Source organism: Miniopterus natalensis, chromosome 1 (assembly GCF_054644295.1).
Source record: "Miniopterus natalensis isolate mMinNat1 chromosome 1, mMinNat1.hap1, whole genome shotgun sequence".
Taxonomy (NCBI): domain Eukaryota; kingdom Metazoa; phylum Chordata; class Mammalia; order Chiroptera; family Miniopteridae; genus Miniopterus; species Miniopterus natalensis.
The window spans coordinates 41,727,236-41,743,661 of record NC_142081.1 but is presented as its reverse complement, the minus strand read 5'-3'; the positions used below and the strand labels follow the sequence as shown (position 1 = coordinate 41,743,661).

The following is a 16,426-nucleotide window of genomic DNA, read 5'->3' as shown; positions in this document are numbered from 1 at the left end:
ACCAATCAAGAATTCTTATTTTCTATTTTAATGCACCGATCAGTAACAATTAACAAGTATTTATTTAGCATCAAGTATTAGACTAGCTTCTTCAAGGTCTTTTTTCTGTTCTATAACACACATCCTCAGCTCATCGTCACATGGTTTCAGTCTTTCTTATGTGTACCATGCTCATCCCAGATACTCTTACAATTTACAAAATCCTACCTATTCTTCCTTCTGTGCTCTATCACACTCCATGGCTATACCACAGTATGCAGCATATGTATTTCTTTTTTACTAATAATTTTATGTATCTTCATTTCCCTTCCCCAAATAGAGTAAACCTTTCAGTTCGATGTAAATTTTTTTAAGTAATTGTTATTTTTTATTACAGTTGACATAAATTATTATATTAGTTTCAGGTGTACATCCCAGATATTACATAATTACTAAGTGATAATCCCAATAAATCTCGCACCATCTGACACGATACATAGTTTAATATTAGAATATTACTGACTATATTCCCTATGCTGTACTTTACATCCCCATGACTATTCTGTAACTACCAATTTATACTTCTTAATCCCTTCACCTTTTTCATCCATCCCCCCAACCCCCCTCCCATCTGGCAAGTCTAGATGTTAAAATATTCCTTATATCTGAGTCTGTTTCTGTTCTGCTTGTTTATTTATTTTGTTTTTTAGATTCAATTGATAGATATGTATTCATTGCCATTTTATTGTTCAAATTTTCAATATTTTTTTCCCCTTTTTCTTAAAGAAGACCCTTTAACATTTCATATAATATTGGTTTGGTGTTGATAACTACTTTAGCTTTTTCTTGTCTGGGAAGCTCTTCATCTGTCCTTCGATTCTAAATGATAGCTTTGCTGGGTAGAGTAATCTTGGTTGTAGGTCCTTGCTTTTCACCACTTCGTATATTTTTTGCCAATCTCTTCTGGCCTGCAAAATTTCTATTGAGAAATCAACTGACAGTCTTATGGGAGCTCCCTTGTGGGTAACCAACTGCTTTTTCCTTTCTACTTTTAAGATTCTCTTTGTCTTTAAACTTGTGCGTTTTAATTATGATGTGTCTTGGTGTGGTCCTCTTTGGATTCATCTTGTTCAGGACTCTCTATGCTCCCTGGATTTGTATGTCTGTTTCTTTCACCAAGTTAGGGAGGTTTTCTGTCATTATTTTTCAAATGGGTTTTCAATTTTTTGCTCTCTTCTCCTTCCAGCACCCTCATGATGCGAATATTGGTATGTTTAAAGTTGTCCCACAGGGTCCTTACACTATCCTCATTTTTTTTGGATTCTTTTTTCTGTTCTGACTAGGTGTTACTTTTTGCTTCCTGATATTCCAAATCGCTGATTTGATACTCAGCTTCATCTGCTCTACTGATTCCCTGTAAATTATGCTTCATTTCAGTTACTGTATCCTTCATTTCTGACTGGTCCTTTTTTATGCTGTTGATGTTCTCACCAAGTTCATTGAGCATCCTCATAACTAGTTTTTTTAACTCTGCATCTAATAAATTGCTTGCCCCCATTTTTAGTTCTTTTTCTGGAGTTTTGTTCTCTTCTTTCATTTGGGGCATATGTTTCTTTGTCTCTTGCTTTTGGCAGCCTCCCTGTGTTTGTTTTTATGTATTAGGTAGAGCTGCTACATCTCCCAGACTTGGTAGAGTGACCTAATGTGGTAAGTGTTCTGTAGATTCAGTGGCACAGCTTCCCTGATCACCTAAGCTGGGTACTCAAAGTGGGCCACCTGTGTAGGCTGTGTACACCCTACTCTTGTAGTTGAGCCTTGGTTGTTGTTGGCGTCACTGGGAGGAATTGACTCCCAGGCCAATTGTCTGTGAGGACCAGCTGCAACTACAGCCAAAGAGCTGCTGTGCTTGAGACACCCTTATGGAGCAGGATTTGCTGAGTGGAGCTTTGGTGTTCACCAAGTGCACCCCTTGAGTGTGTCACTTGTGGATGTGGTAGGGTTGTAATCCAGCGTGGCCAAGTCTCACCACCAGGTGCACTGTCTCTGAGGCCTCCAGGTGCACTGTCTCTGAGGCCTTCCAGGAGGTGCAAACTCAGCCTGTGCCAGTGCCTTGCCCAGAGCCACCCAGCATGAGCTACACAGCAAACCGTAGGTGGCTACTACTTGTGCTGGGCTTGGAGGTGTCCAGGAGAGGCCAAGCTATGAGCCAGTGCAGGCTGCCGCTAGTGTCAGGCCTGGGGCCACTTATCAAGATGTATGGGGCACACTGTTGCTCGTTTGAGAGATTTTAGGAAAGTCCTAAGCATGAGGCTCGAGAGGCCACTTGCAGAGAAAAGTCCCTGGGAATCGCCTGGATGAGCTTGCAGGTGGGGAGGGGCGGAGCCAAAGGTATGAGTCAGGTGCTGGCGATTCAAATATGGCGCCTGCCTGCTGGCTGTGTGCCCAGAGGACTCTCCAAAGGAGCAATGGCCTCTGCCAGCCCTTCTGCCTGGGAGGAAGCCCCCCCCTCCAGCTCTCGCCCGGATTTCAGGCAGGTTAGTTTCTCCCCGAGTGTCCCAGGTCCTTTCAGGCTGCTGCCCGGCGCTAGGCTCAGAGGGACCGCGTCTGAGTGAGTCCGTGCTCAGTCCCTTTAAGAGGAGCTTCTGGGGCTCCCGCAGCCTCCACGACCCTCAGGGACAGTCCCTGCTGGTTTCACAGCCCGAAGTTGTGGGGACGTCTCTTCCTGGCCTGGAGCCCTGGGCTGGGGGCCTGCTGTGGGGCTGGAACCCCTCACTCCTCCGGGAAACAGCCACTGAGCTTCCCTCCCGGGTTTCAACTGCGGCACAGGGTGTAGGCCCGTGGCTGCGTCTCCACGATTCAGCCCTGATCGTCCCTCGTCTCCCCCCGTCCTACCGCTCTTCGTGCTTTTTCAGCTCCCTGGTTGTAGGACTTCTGTTCAGCCAGATCTCAGGAGGCTCTGAGTGATGGTGGTTCTGTATTTTAGTTGTAATTTTGATGTGGTTGCAGGAGGCATCAGGTGCAGTTGTTACCTACTCCGCCATCTTGTTTCTCCTATGAGCATGCTTTCTGAAGCCAAAGTCTGGACATATGTACCATTCCCCTCTGACCTTCGTCATTTGCCCTGGAAGGGGTTAGATGGTCTACATCAGGGGTCAGCAAACTAAAGCCCAGGGACCAGCTCCAGTCCGCTGTCTGTTTCTGTAATTTTATTGGAGCACAGCTGTGCCCATTCATTTTGCATATTGTTTGTGATTCTTCTTGTGCATCAAGAGTTAACAAGTTACCACAGAGACTCTGTGGCCTGCAAAGCCTAAAGTATTTACTGTGTGTCCCTTATGTAAAAGTATGTCAGCCCTTGTCTACATTTTCTGACCTGCCCTGGTCTTGTTGACCTCATCTGTTCCCCTCGCTTACTTCACTCTAGCCTCACTTTTTGCTCTGCTGTGCCTCCAGACATGCCAAGCACATTCCCACTAAAGCAGTTCTTTGTACCTGCTTTTCCGGCTACCTAAAATGTTCTAATTTCCACATGGCTACTCTCTCACTTCTCTCAGGTTTATCTGCTTGAATGTGGCCTCATAAGGCTTGACTGCCCTTTATAAAATAGCTGTATCCCCAACCTTCATATCCTCTACTCCTCTGCTCTTACTTTATTTTTCTCCATAGGGCTTACCACTATCTAACATATATTTACTTGTTCATTTATTTATTGTCTGTCTCCCATTATTTGAATATAAGTTGCATAAGAACAAAGACTGTCAGTCCAGTGCTTTGCTATGTATTCCATTACTTTAGAACAGTGTCTGGCCCAGAGTAGGTGTTCATTTGTTGAATGAATGAATGATGAATGAACGAATGCAAGCAAGCAAGCATATGTGCATGCCAACCTGCCCTTTATCCAGAAAGTAATTGTCAGCATCAACTAGGATTGAAAATTCAGATTGAAACGAGATTTAAAAGCAGCATATAGGGAAATGCTGATGTTTCCATTTGAAAACTCAAAGTTCCTGGAGTATTCAGTCACATGTGACCTCTTCTCCCTACGCTTTCTCTTTTTCAGTCCTTTATGTTGAAAGCAGACAGCTGGCCTTATTTATCTTTGTTCTTCAGTACCTACTCCAGTGAATTCCACAAAGTAGGCTCTTAATAAATATTTGCTCCCAGCCCAGGAATAGACCTTTGTATCTTAGCTGTTTTATGTAACTTCACTGCTTAGCACAATGCCTGGCAAATAACAGAAGCTCAGTACATACTTGCTCCAGGAAGGAATAAATAAGTTAAACAAATTCTTTGCTTACCCAGGGTAAGACACTGCTTCAGGTTATTCATTTTTTTGTAACAAATTACCCCCAAAACATTAGTGGACTAAAACAATATATATTATCTCATATCGTTTCTGTGGGTCAGGAATTCAGGAGTAGCTTAGGTGGCTGATTCTGTCTCAAGGTCTCTCATGAGATCACAGTCAAGGTGTCAGCTGGGGCTAGCATCATCCAAAAGCTTATTTGAGGCTAGAGGATCCATTTCCCAAGTTGGCTCATCAGATGACTACTAGCAGGAGGTCTCTGTTTCTGGCCTCACAGACCTCTCCATAGGGTGCACTGCTTCACTGTCCTTAGAACACGGCAGCTGTCTTCCCCAAGAGAAGTAATCGAAGAACAAAAGCAAGGAGGAACCCACAGTGCCTTTTATTACTTAGTCTGAGAAGTCACACACATCACTTCCACCACATTCTGTTTATTGGAAGCAAGTTGTGAAGTGCAACCCACATTCAAGGTGAAGGGAATTAGGCCTCACCTTTTTGAAGGGAGGAATGTCAAAGAATAAGTGGATATGTATATATATATATATTTTTAATATATCTGAACACTTTTATTGTGCATCCATTTAATTGTATTTGTTTGTCCATTACAGACATATCCTGATAAGGATTCTTTTTGACAGCACTGTGGATATATTTTTAAACTGCCATAATCACTGTGATACTCTGAATTGAATAAAGAGAAGTTGCCCATTTAAGGAAATAAGACAGGGTTTCAGAGAGAGTGTCTATCCTGCCACTTAAATGCCTTTTTCTTTTCTTTTTAAATTTATTTATTTTTTAATCCTCACTCGAGGATATTTTTTCTTTTGCTTTTCAGAGAGAGTGGAAGAGAGAAAGTAAGAGAGGGAGAGAGGGGGAGAGAGAGGGAAACATCGATGTGAGAGACACACATCGATTATTTGTCTCCCTCAAATGCCCTGACCAGAGCTGGGAATTGAGCCTGCAACCGAGGTACGTGCCCTTGGCTGGAATCAAACCCGGAACCCTTCAATCTGGAGGCTGACCTATAACCACTGAGCCAAACGGGCAAGGGCTAAATGGCCTTTTCAAGTTCAGTATTGCCTGCATTCCTTCCTAAAAGGAAAAATTTTAAAACATTTTAAAAATATTCCTACCAAAATTAATAACTATTTCTATCTTTATTTTTTTAATAAGTAATACATGCATACAGTGCAAAATTCAAAGGTAAAATGAGCACAGAATAAAAAACAAGTTTCCCTAGCCTGAATCCCAGCCACCTGGTTTCCCTCCCTGGATAAGATCACTATTACTAGTTTACTTATCCTTCCAGAGACTTTCTATACACTTATAAATACATATTTACACTTATTTTTTACACAGGTGGTAGCATACTATAGTTACAATTCTTTACCTTGCTTTTTCTTTACTTGTTTGTAACCATACAATAGCATAGTTCTTTCTTCAGTGCTGTATACTATTACATTAGAAATATGCCACAAATTATTTGTCCATTCTGCTTTTTATGGACATTTGAGTTGTTTCCAGTTTTTCATTTTGGGGCTATTACGAGTGAAGCTGCTGTGAACGTTCTTTTACAAGTTTCTTGTTGAGTATAAGCTCTAATTTCTAACGATTGCTGGGTTGTAGGGTAGGTCTATGTTTAGTGTTAGAAGATCTGTTTAGAAATACATGAGCTTTGGTAAAAATAAAATGTTTTTCCAGAGTGCTTTTACCCATTTATATTCCCACTCAGGTAATATTTTTTTCTCCCAAGTAAATAATGCCTGAAATGACATGACTTATACTTCATGCCTTGTATGTTTTTTACCTTAAGTCTTTGATCATTGTTAAAACTTCATGGGAAATGGAGTTTTATACTTTTTAAAAGTTATTTATACTTTTAAGTGCTTGAGTTTCATAGCCTCTCATAGAATCACAGAATTTTTTACTTGAAAGAAGACTTGAAGTTCATCTGGCCCAACCCTCTCGCTTTACAGATGAGGAAATCAAAACCCAGGAGGGTGAAGTAGGTTGCTCAGTTACACAGCTAGTTACCGTCTCAGCTGAGTGAAGGAGATGCTTACTCAGCCCACAAAATAAACCATTATTCATTTCAAGTAAGTCTAAGCAAGACTCCTTAGACTTAGTACATATGAGGATGAAACTACTTGTAAGGTTTTATTTCCTTGAACAGAGTTTTTGGAGAGAAATAAGGAACATTCATTTATTCAACATATACGTGTTTATCGAGCACCTATTATATACCAAACATGGTTCTAGTAGTTATAGATACAGCAGTAAAAAGTACTGATAAAAATCCTTGCCATCGTGGAGCTTACATTCTAATAGGACTGGACATAGACAATAAACAAGATTAATAAAAGTTCTTCGGTATTTCATACTGATAAATACTATTGGTGGGGGGAGTAGGAAAGGGAACTAGGGAGCATATAAGTGGGAATTAGGGATAACCCTTACTGAGATGACTTTTGAGAAAAGATTTGAAAGAAGTGAAGGGAGAGTAAGCTTTGAGAATATGTTGCAGGTAGATGGAATGGCAAGTTCAAAGGCCACAAGATGAAAACATGCCTGTTGTGTTCAAAGAGCCAAGTAGGTCACTGCTTAGAGCGGAGTGAGGAGCAGAGTAATAGAAGGTGACATTGATTAGAGAGGTAATGCAGGCCAAGATCATGTGAGTCCTTTAAGGCCACAATAAGAATTTAGGCCTTTAATCTGGGTGAAATGGAAAGAAGCTTTTGGAAGGTTTTGAGCAAAGGAATCATAGGATATGATTGAGGTTTTAACAGGATCTCTCTGGCTCCTGTGTTATGAATAGGCCAGAGAGTGATAAGGATGAATGTAAGTTAGGAGGCTGTTGCAATAATTAAAGGAGTTCTTGGAGCTGGAGAAGTGCAGGTAGTGAGATATGGTCAAAATTTGGGTATATTTTGAAGGTTGAGCCAACAAGATTTGCTGTCAGATGTGGGGCTTGAGAGTAAGAGAGGAGTCAAGTAAAATTCCGAAGGTTTTGGACCTGACCTAAGAACCTGAAAGGATGAAGATGCCATTACGCAAAATAGGGGAAACTGAGCCAGTTGGTTGGTTGGGGAGGGGATGTGTCGGGGAAACCGCTCAGTTTGGGCCATGTTAAGTTTGAGACCTCTATTTAGACATCAAATGGAAATGTCAAATTTGTGATTAGATATATGAATCTGGAGTTCAGGGGAAGGTTGGGCTGGAGATAGAAGTTCAAGAGATATCAGTTAGACATAAAGAAGCAAAAGACGCTGAGGAATGACTAGAAAGATGAGAGAAAAACCAGGAGAGTGGTCAGCTGAGCATGAAGATACCAGATCCCTGAAAGTATGTACTAGCAGAAATGGTAAAAAGGAGGGCCCGGAGGTAAAATTTACTCTTTGCACTATTGTGCTTGGATCAGCCTTGAATACACAACTGTTTTGAGGTTTCAAATTGCCCTCTGAAGCAAAGCAATGCTGCTTTGAGATTAGGTTTTGTCTCAACATTGCACTTTCCCTGAGACCTGGGGGAACTTGACTACTGCCTCATACCTAAGTCTTTTCCCCTTTTCTCTGCTCCTGGAAGCCAAGTGTTGATCACCCTTAAGAAGGAAGAGTACTCAACACTCTAAAACTTAATGTTTAGCCCAGCAGGGCGTGGCTCAGCGGTTGAGCATCAACCTAGGATCCAGGAGATCGTGGTTCAATTCCCGGTCAGGGCACATGGCCAGGTTGCAGGCTCGATCCCCAGTCAGGGGTGTGCAGGAGGCAGCCGATCAGTGAGGACTCTCTTATCATTGATGTATTGATGTTTCTCTCTCTCTCCCCCTCTCCCTTCCTCTCTCTGAAATAATAATAATAATAATAATAATAATAATAATAATAAAACAATGTTTAATGAGATTATGTCTGTGAGACCCTTGGTAAATATGAAACTAACTACCTGGAGAAACACAAGGCACGATTTATTACTACTATTTTTAGTGTTATTATCTTCAAACAAGGCAAGTCTTTCCTTGTTTTGTGAACACTTACTCAAAATAGGAAGCTTTCTAAAATAAAAACCAACTTTTCTCTTTCTCTTCAACCTACTTACTGCCCTAGAGCTAGCCCCTAATAGAGAAACTAGGTCTGTTAAGTGTTTCTTTTTTTCTGCCTTTTCTTTCCTGTCCTCTTATTCTCCCAGCTGTCTCAACTCAAGAACCTTGTAGGAAGAGAATTACACTGCAGAAAAATGTGTTTGCTTTGACATTTAAACAAGCTTCCATTTTGTTTTTCCGTACAGAATTTTTCCTCTTCCCCGCTCCCGTTTGCAGCACTCTCTCTGACCTGTCTTCTTTTCAGGTCATTCATTATTACTAAGGTTTGCAGATTATACTAGAGGAAGAAAACAGATTTATAAGTGTGTTCCTGCCCAGCTATTTCAAGAGTAGGACTAACATTCGTCTTCTAATTGTATGTCTGTTCTCTATACACAGCTGTGTTCATCTGCCCTTATTAATGAGGTGCCTATCTCTAAGTCTTACGTTGTCTAGAAATAAATGGACTCTGTTCCTGTTCAAATTGGTTATACAGTAATCAGAGCAGCCCATCACTGGGAGGAGACAGCCATTTGAATTCACTTGCTAATAACCGAGGAGAATTTAGCCTAATTGCTTTCTTAGATTTGCCATTTCCCTTAAGATGCCAGGGCCCTAGAAATTGGTAAAAGGGATAGGAATCCTGTCCTTTCCCCCTCTGAGTCCCCCATACCCCCCCTCCACACAATCCTGTATGTACTTTTTTTTTTAATCCTCACCCAAGGAGTGAGGATATTTTTTTCCCATTGATTTTTAGAGAGTGGAAGAAGGGGAAGAGAGAGAAACATCGATGTGAGAGAAATACATCGATTGGTTGCCTCCCACACGTGCCACGACCAAGGGGGTGGGGATCAAACCTGCAACCCAGGTACGTGCCCTTGACTGGAAATCGAACCTGCACAGGCTGACACTCTGACCACTGAACCACTCCAGCCAGGGCCTGTGTGTGCTTTTTATCTAAGATGATGATAAAGAGACATTTTGAGGAAATTGTGTAAAAAGAATCAGAATCCACTAGAGATAGCTGTGTAATGCCTTAAAGATCTGACCACTAATAAATATTGAGATCTTTGGTAAATTACTTAGCCTTTCTGGGCTTTCATTTCGGATTTGCAGAGTAGCTTTAACAATCCCTATATGGCAGGATTATTGGGAGGACTACGCTTTCTCTTAATGATGTGCCTTGTTCAAAAAGTGATTTAAGACTGTGAATATTTGGTAAGCTAATGAGTATCAAAACACGTGGCACATAATAGATGTTCAATAAATGTTTGAATTAGAATCTAATTGACTAAACTAAAGTTCTTTCCTACCCTAATTTCATTAGACTGAGACTTTCTGAAAGCATAAGCCTTTTTTTCTCCCCAGCTCCCTTCTCTGATCTGGTTTTATGACAGAGTATCCTAAAACCTGATCCTAGAGAGAACAGAGGCTAAATAAGGTCTTATTTAAAAGCATGCCCAAGAGTTCAGGGCTCAAGTCCTGATACTCCATGGCTTTGTCTAAGTACTTTCCTTGTATTGATATTTTAAAAGCCTACTATGGGCTAGTTATCTAATTTTAAATCTTACCATTTATTTCTTTTAATTTTGTAGTATTGATTAAAAATCAGAGATTCATAAAGGTTTAGTGTCTTGTCCAAGGTTACACTGTAGCAGAACAAGGATTTGGACTAAGGTTTTCTAACTCCAAGTCCAGTGATCTTTAGACAGCATTCTACATCCAAGAAAATGAATATAGGTGAGTTGCTACAGATAGGCCCTGGGAATTGAGTGCTGAATCAAAAAGTATTATATTAGTGTATGACCAAGACAAACAAAAGGCTGATTCTAGAGTCCCCAGACTTATTCTCTAGACACATTACTTAGAAAATGTGCCTTGGTACTTCCAATCAAAATGACCATGTTCAGACTTTTGACACATCCCCTCTGTCCAAACACATAGCAAGGAGTGAAATATATGAAGTGAAAATCAAAGAATATGTTTGGGCTCAAAAACAAAATAACCATCTTCAAGGATCAAAAATAGAAGATATATAAGTCACTGAGGCTGAAGCTGTGGGCCTGCTGGCCTCCAGATCTGGGAACAGTGAATGCTGCCTGAGAAATGAGTTTCTGAAACAACTAGATACTAAAAATGCCCCCTAAAGAGAGAAAACTTGAGGCCAGGGAAGTGGGATGCCAACCTCCAACCAGCCTCATGAAAGGAGGTTTTAAACAGTTAATTGAGTAGGGGAGGAAGAAAGCCTAAGGAGTTGTGAAGAAGTATGTCTAGCTGCCTGCTCATTCAATTATTAAAACCATGATATCCTAAGTTTCTTCTAATGGCACAGGCCACTAGGTCCTTAAGGGACTAGCTGGAAGAAATTGCAGAAGTATGAAACAGAGAAGGGGGAAATCAGTAACAAAAACACCTCACTCAAAAAGAACCTACAAACCAAAATTTTATGTAATAAAAATCTAACACTAAGAAAGATAACCAATAAAATTTAACCAGGACTTCCACTTTGGGGAAGAGGAAGTAGACATACTTTTTCCTATTTCTCCCACTAAATAAACTAAAAATCATGTCCATTACATATAAAACAAGTATAACAAGACTATGAAAGGTAGAGAAAAGAAGGCAGACCTGCTAGGGACCTCAAAAGCTAAGTAATAACATGATGGTGAGTTCCCTTTGTTTTCTTTTTGCTTTATATATCCCAGACATGGAGCTGAACATTATACTTAATGATGAAGAACTGAATACTTCCCCCCTGAAAGCAGGAACAAGGCAAGCATGTCTGCTTTCACTACTCTTATTCAACGTAGTGCTGGAAGTTCTAGCTATTGTAATAACACAAGAAAAGGAAATAAAAGGCATACAGATCAGAAAGGAAGAAATACAACTGCGCTTATTTGCACATTACATGATTATCTACATAGAAAGTCTCAATGACTATATAAAAATCTCCTAAAACTAATAAATGAGTTTAGCTAGGTCATAGAATATAAGATAAACATACAAAAATCAATTGTATATCTACTATGTACTAGCTCTGAACACATGAGAACCGAATTTAAAAATGTAAGACCATTTACAGTAGCTCAAAAAAAATGAAATACTTAGGTGTAAAATCTCTAGGAGATCGAGGTTCAATTCCCGATCAGGGCACATGCCCAGGTTGCGGGCTCGATCCCCAGTTGGGGGTGTGCAGGAGGCAGCCGGTCAATGAGTCTCTAATCATTGATGTTTCTATCTCTTTCTCTCCCTCTCCCTTCCTCTCTCTGAAATCAATAAAGACACATAAAAAAAAAAAAAAAAAAAGATCTATATGCTGAAACTACACAATGCTGCTGAAATCAAAGGTGATCTAAATAAATAGGAAGCACATAGTAAAGATGTTGGTTTTTCCCAAGTTGATATGCAGGTTAATGCAATTTCTGTCAGAATTCCAGCAAGATATTTTGTAGAAATAGATAAGATCATTCTAAAATTTATATGTAAAGACCAAAGAAACTAAAATAGCTAAAACCATTTTGAAAAAGAGTAAAGTGGGAAGAATCAGATTATCTGATTTCAAGACTTATATAGCCACAGTAATCAATGAGACTGTGATATTGGCAGAGGGTTAGGCACTTACACCAACTGAACAGAGCAGAGAACCCAGAAATAGACACAGATACACCCAACTGATTTTGGCAAAGGTATAAAAGCCATTCTTGGGATGAAAAGTACCTTTTCAACAAATGGTATCAGAACAAATGAACATCATAGACCCAAAAAAAAGAATCTCATACAAAAATTCATTCAAAATGAATCAAGGACTAAAATAGAAAACTGTAAAACTTTTAGGAAAAAAAAACTAGAAGAAAATCTTCAGTTGGCAAAGAAGTCTTAGACTTGACACCAATAACATGATTCATGAATGGCAAAAAATCTTATAAATCATTGAGTGGAAGATCCATGAGGTTTTGTTAGATTATTCTTTGTAATTTTTTAGTATGTTTGAAATACTGCATAATTTCTTTAAAGTTATAAAAATGTGTCTTAACTGGACCATGAAATCTTTGCAACTATTGCCCATTCTACAGGGCCCTGGTAGTCTTATAGGCCGTTCCCATAGAACTATTCCAGCCCAACCCCCTTTGTCCCATTGGAATCCAGAGCACCCTTAAACCCTTCTACAGGAGCCAGAATACTACTCAAATGGAAAATACTCTTCTCAGTGGCCAAAAGGGCTTCTCTTGTCTATCTGAGTCTTCTTGTCTTCCAGGGATGTTGGTGGTAAATGTAACATGGAGGAACAAGACATACGTAGGTACACTTCTTGACTGCACACGGCATGATTGGGCACCCCCCAGGTAAGCACTCTGTAGCTTTTTAGTTTATGCTAGTCTGAACTACCCTAATCAGTAATCTCTTACACCTTTATCCTGACGTATAATATTGTACATCAGGTGTAATTGAAAAATAAAAATTATTTATTTTTTAAAACGGAAAGACTTTAAGAAATTAACAGCATCTCATAACGGTATTTTTCACCTGAGATATCATAGATGTGTTTCTATAAAATAAAAGCATTTGCCATACAGGGCAAAGAAAAATAAGACACCTAGCTTTTAAAGGACTTATGGTGTAGAGACAGGGGGAGGCACTATATTCATCTGGCATTCAAGAATAAATGAACTAGGTGTTGATGGGTTGGGTAGAAATGGGGTAGAGACCCTATTTAAGCCTTTGTAATTATTGAATTCTGACTGCTACCTATAGTCACCTTGAGACCAAGGCCATAGAGTCTGACTATGGGTGAACAAATATTCATTGATGATCCTTTTTGATGGTAGCTATCTCTCAGAAGTTTAAACTCAAGAACATTTCAGTTTTTTAAACTCTACTAGACAACGTGAGTTTCACAAGGACCTTTTCAAATTGCAATTTGATCTTAAGATTGACATTTCAGTGAATGGCACCTTACAGCCTATTCCTAACGTTAGTTTGCAGTTTGCCAGGATTTGGGGAACCCAAACGTTGGGGAATAATTTACAGCTAGTATGCAGATAGCATTCTAGGAGCTCACCAGTTAATGCAGTTCCCACTCTTTCAGAAGTTCCTTTAGCAAATCATATTCATTGAAAATGATAGTTACCATCTGGACAGTTCTTCTGGAGACTGCAGCTAAACTGGTTTGAAGACGTTTTCTCTTTTTAATAACATTCTGTTGTGTTTGTCCTTTGCCAAGGTTCTGTGACTCCCCCACCAGTGACTTGGAAATGCGAAACGGCCGGGGCAGAGGCAAGCGTATGCGTCCCAACAGTAACACACCTGTCAGTGAGACGGCCACCACCTCTGACAGCAAAGGGACCAGCAGCAGCAGCAAAACCCGAGCAGGAGCCAATAGCAAAGGCCGTCGGGGCAGCCAGAATTCCTCAGAGCATCGTCCACCTGCCAGTAGCACCTCTGAGGATGTCAAGGCCAGCCCTTCCTCAGTAAATAAGCGGAAAAACAAACCCCTTTCAGACATGGAGCTGAATTCTAGCTCAGAGGACTCCAAAGGGAGCAAGCGCGTTCGTACGAATTCCATGGGCTCAGCCACTGGCCCCCTCCCTGGGACCAAGGTGGAACCCACTGTTCTAGACAGAAATTGTCCCTCACCAGTCCTGATTGACTGTCCCCACCCAAATTGCAACAAAAAGTACAAGCACATCAATGGACTGAAGTACCATCAAGCTCATGCCCATACAGATGATGACAGCAAGCCAGAAGCAGATGGAGACAGTGAGTACGGAGAGGAGCCCACCCTCCATGCAGACCTCGGGAGCTGCAATGGTGCATCTGTCTCACAGAAAGGTTCCTTATCCCCTGCCCGCTCAGCTACCCCCAAAGTTCGGCTCGTAGAGCCCCATAGCCCTTCTCCTTCAAGCAAATTCAGCACAAAAGGTCTCTGTAAGAAAAAGTTGAGTGGGGAAGGGGACACAGACCTTGGGGCCTTATCCAATGATGGCTCTGATGATGGACCCTCAGTGATGGATGAAACAAGCAATGATGCCTTTGATTCTTTGGAAAGGAAGTGTATAGAAAAAGAAAAATGTAAAAAATCCTCTTGTTTGAAACCTGAAAAGATGCCTTCCAAGAGCTTAAAGTCAGCCCGGCCCATTGCCCCGGCCATCCCCCCACAACAAATCTACACCTTCCAGACAGCCACCTTCACAGCAGCCAGCCCAGGCTCCTCCTCAGGCTTGACCACCACAGTCGTCCAAGCCATGCCCAGCAGCCCCCAACTCAAACCCATTCAGCCCAAGCCCACTGTGATGGGAGAACCTTTCACAGTCAACCCTGCCTTGACTCCAGCGAAGGACAAGAAAAAGAAAGACAAAAAAAAGAAGGAATCTTCAAAGGAACTCGAAAGTCCTCTGACTCCTGGAAAGGTGTGTCGAGCAGAAGAAGGCAAAAGTCCATTCAGGGAATCATCAGGAGATGGGATGAAAATGGAGGGGCTCCTCAATGGCTCGTCCGACCCCCACCAAAGCCGGTTGGCCAGCATCAAGGCTGAAGCTGATAAGATCTACAGCTTCACGGACAATGCCCCCAGCCCGTCCATTGGAAGCAGCAGCCGCCTAGAGAGCACTCCCCCTACCCAGCCCATGACTCCCTTACATGTGGTGACTCAGAACGGCGCCGAAGCCAGCTCGGTCAAAACCAACAGCCCCGCCTACTCGGACATCTCTGACGCCGGGGAGGACGGGGAGGGCAAGGTGGACAGTGTCAAGTCAAAGGACCCCGAGCAGCTGGTTAAGGAGGGGGCTAAGAAAACTCTTTTCCCCCCTCAGCCACAGAGCAAAGACTCTCCATATTACCAAGGCTTTGAGAGTTACTACTCTCCAAATTACGCACAGTCCAGCCCGGGGGCGCTGAACCCCGGCAGCCAGGCGGGAGTAGAAAGCCAGGCGCTGAAGAAAAAGGACGAGGAGCCCGAGAGCATGGAGGGCAAAGCGAAGAACGATGTCTGCGAGGAAAAGAAGCCAGAGCTGAGCGGTTCCAGTCAGCAGCCCTCTGTCATCCAGCAGCGTCCCAACATGTACATGCAGTCCCTGTACTACAACCAGTATGCCTACGTGCCCCCCTATGGCTACAGCGACCAGAGTTACCACACCCACCTCCTGAGCACTAACACGGCTTACCGGCAGCAATATGAGGAGCAGCAGAAACGGCAGAGCTTGGAGCAGCAGCAGCGGGGCCTGGACAAGAAGGCAGAGTTGAGCCTGAAGGAGCGGGAGGCAGCACTCAAGGAGGAATGGAAGCAAAAGCCATCAGTTCCACCAACTCTCACCAAGGCTCCCAGCCTGACAGACCTGGTGAAGTCAGGACCTGGCAAGGCCAAGGAGCCAGGGGCTGACCCTGCCAAATCAGTCATTATTCCCAAGTTAGATGACTCTTCCAAACTCCCCAGCCAGGCCCCAGAAACACTTAAAGTGAAGCTGAGTGAGGCCAGCCACCTAGGCAAGGAGGCTTCTGAGGCTAAGACAGGTGCTGAGTGTGGCCGACAGGCAGAGGTGGATCCCATACTCTGGTACCGACAGGTAACTGTTCTGGGAGGGAATAGAAATACTGTTTGTCTTTCTCTCTTCCTCACAATCAAGGTTGTTCTGATGTAGGTCAATAGTACCAGATTAACAGAAGAAATCTATAATTTTAGGGATTTTTTACCTTCATAAATCATTTTAACGTGTTTTTTTTAAAGCACTTTTACATCAGCAAAAGGTGTTTTCCCATTTGACAAGAGAGGCTAGGTAAGTTAGCAAGCTAGGGTTATGAGACTTCGCTATCAGAGCCAAAACTGGAACCCAGGTATCTTGATTCCTAGTCCAGTGTATCTTCCATTGTTTGGTTCCTATGGATTGAGTTAATGGTGATCTGTCCATATTTTAGAGTAGACCAGAAGTACACTACTCAGACTGAATTACTTTCAAAAATATTTTATAGGAAGAGCTAGAACCAAGAATTTGGCCTCACATCTTGCTCTGCTCAAGAGACTTCTTTTTTATTAATTTTAGAGAGAGGAAGGGGGTGGGGGAGAGAGGTGTGAG

The 16,426-nt window shown here is 42.0% G+C and overlaps 1 protein-coding gene across 1 annotated transcript in view; it reads left to right on the top strand.

Moving 5' to 3' along the window:
* The window catches only part of ZNF609 (zinc finger protein 609), a 183,762-nt gene that overhangs the window by 159,387 nt on the left and 7,949 nt on the right, over nt 1–16,426 (top strand). The window contains exons 4-5 of the mRNA XM_087820880.1: nt 12,616–12,703; nt 13,582–15,919. Of these exons, the coding sequence (XP_087677006.1) occupies nt 12,616–12,703; nt 13,582–15,919 (2,426 nt within the window). The remainder of the gene's footprint in view (nt 1–12,615; nt 12,704–13,581; nt 15,920–16,426) is intronic.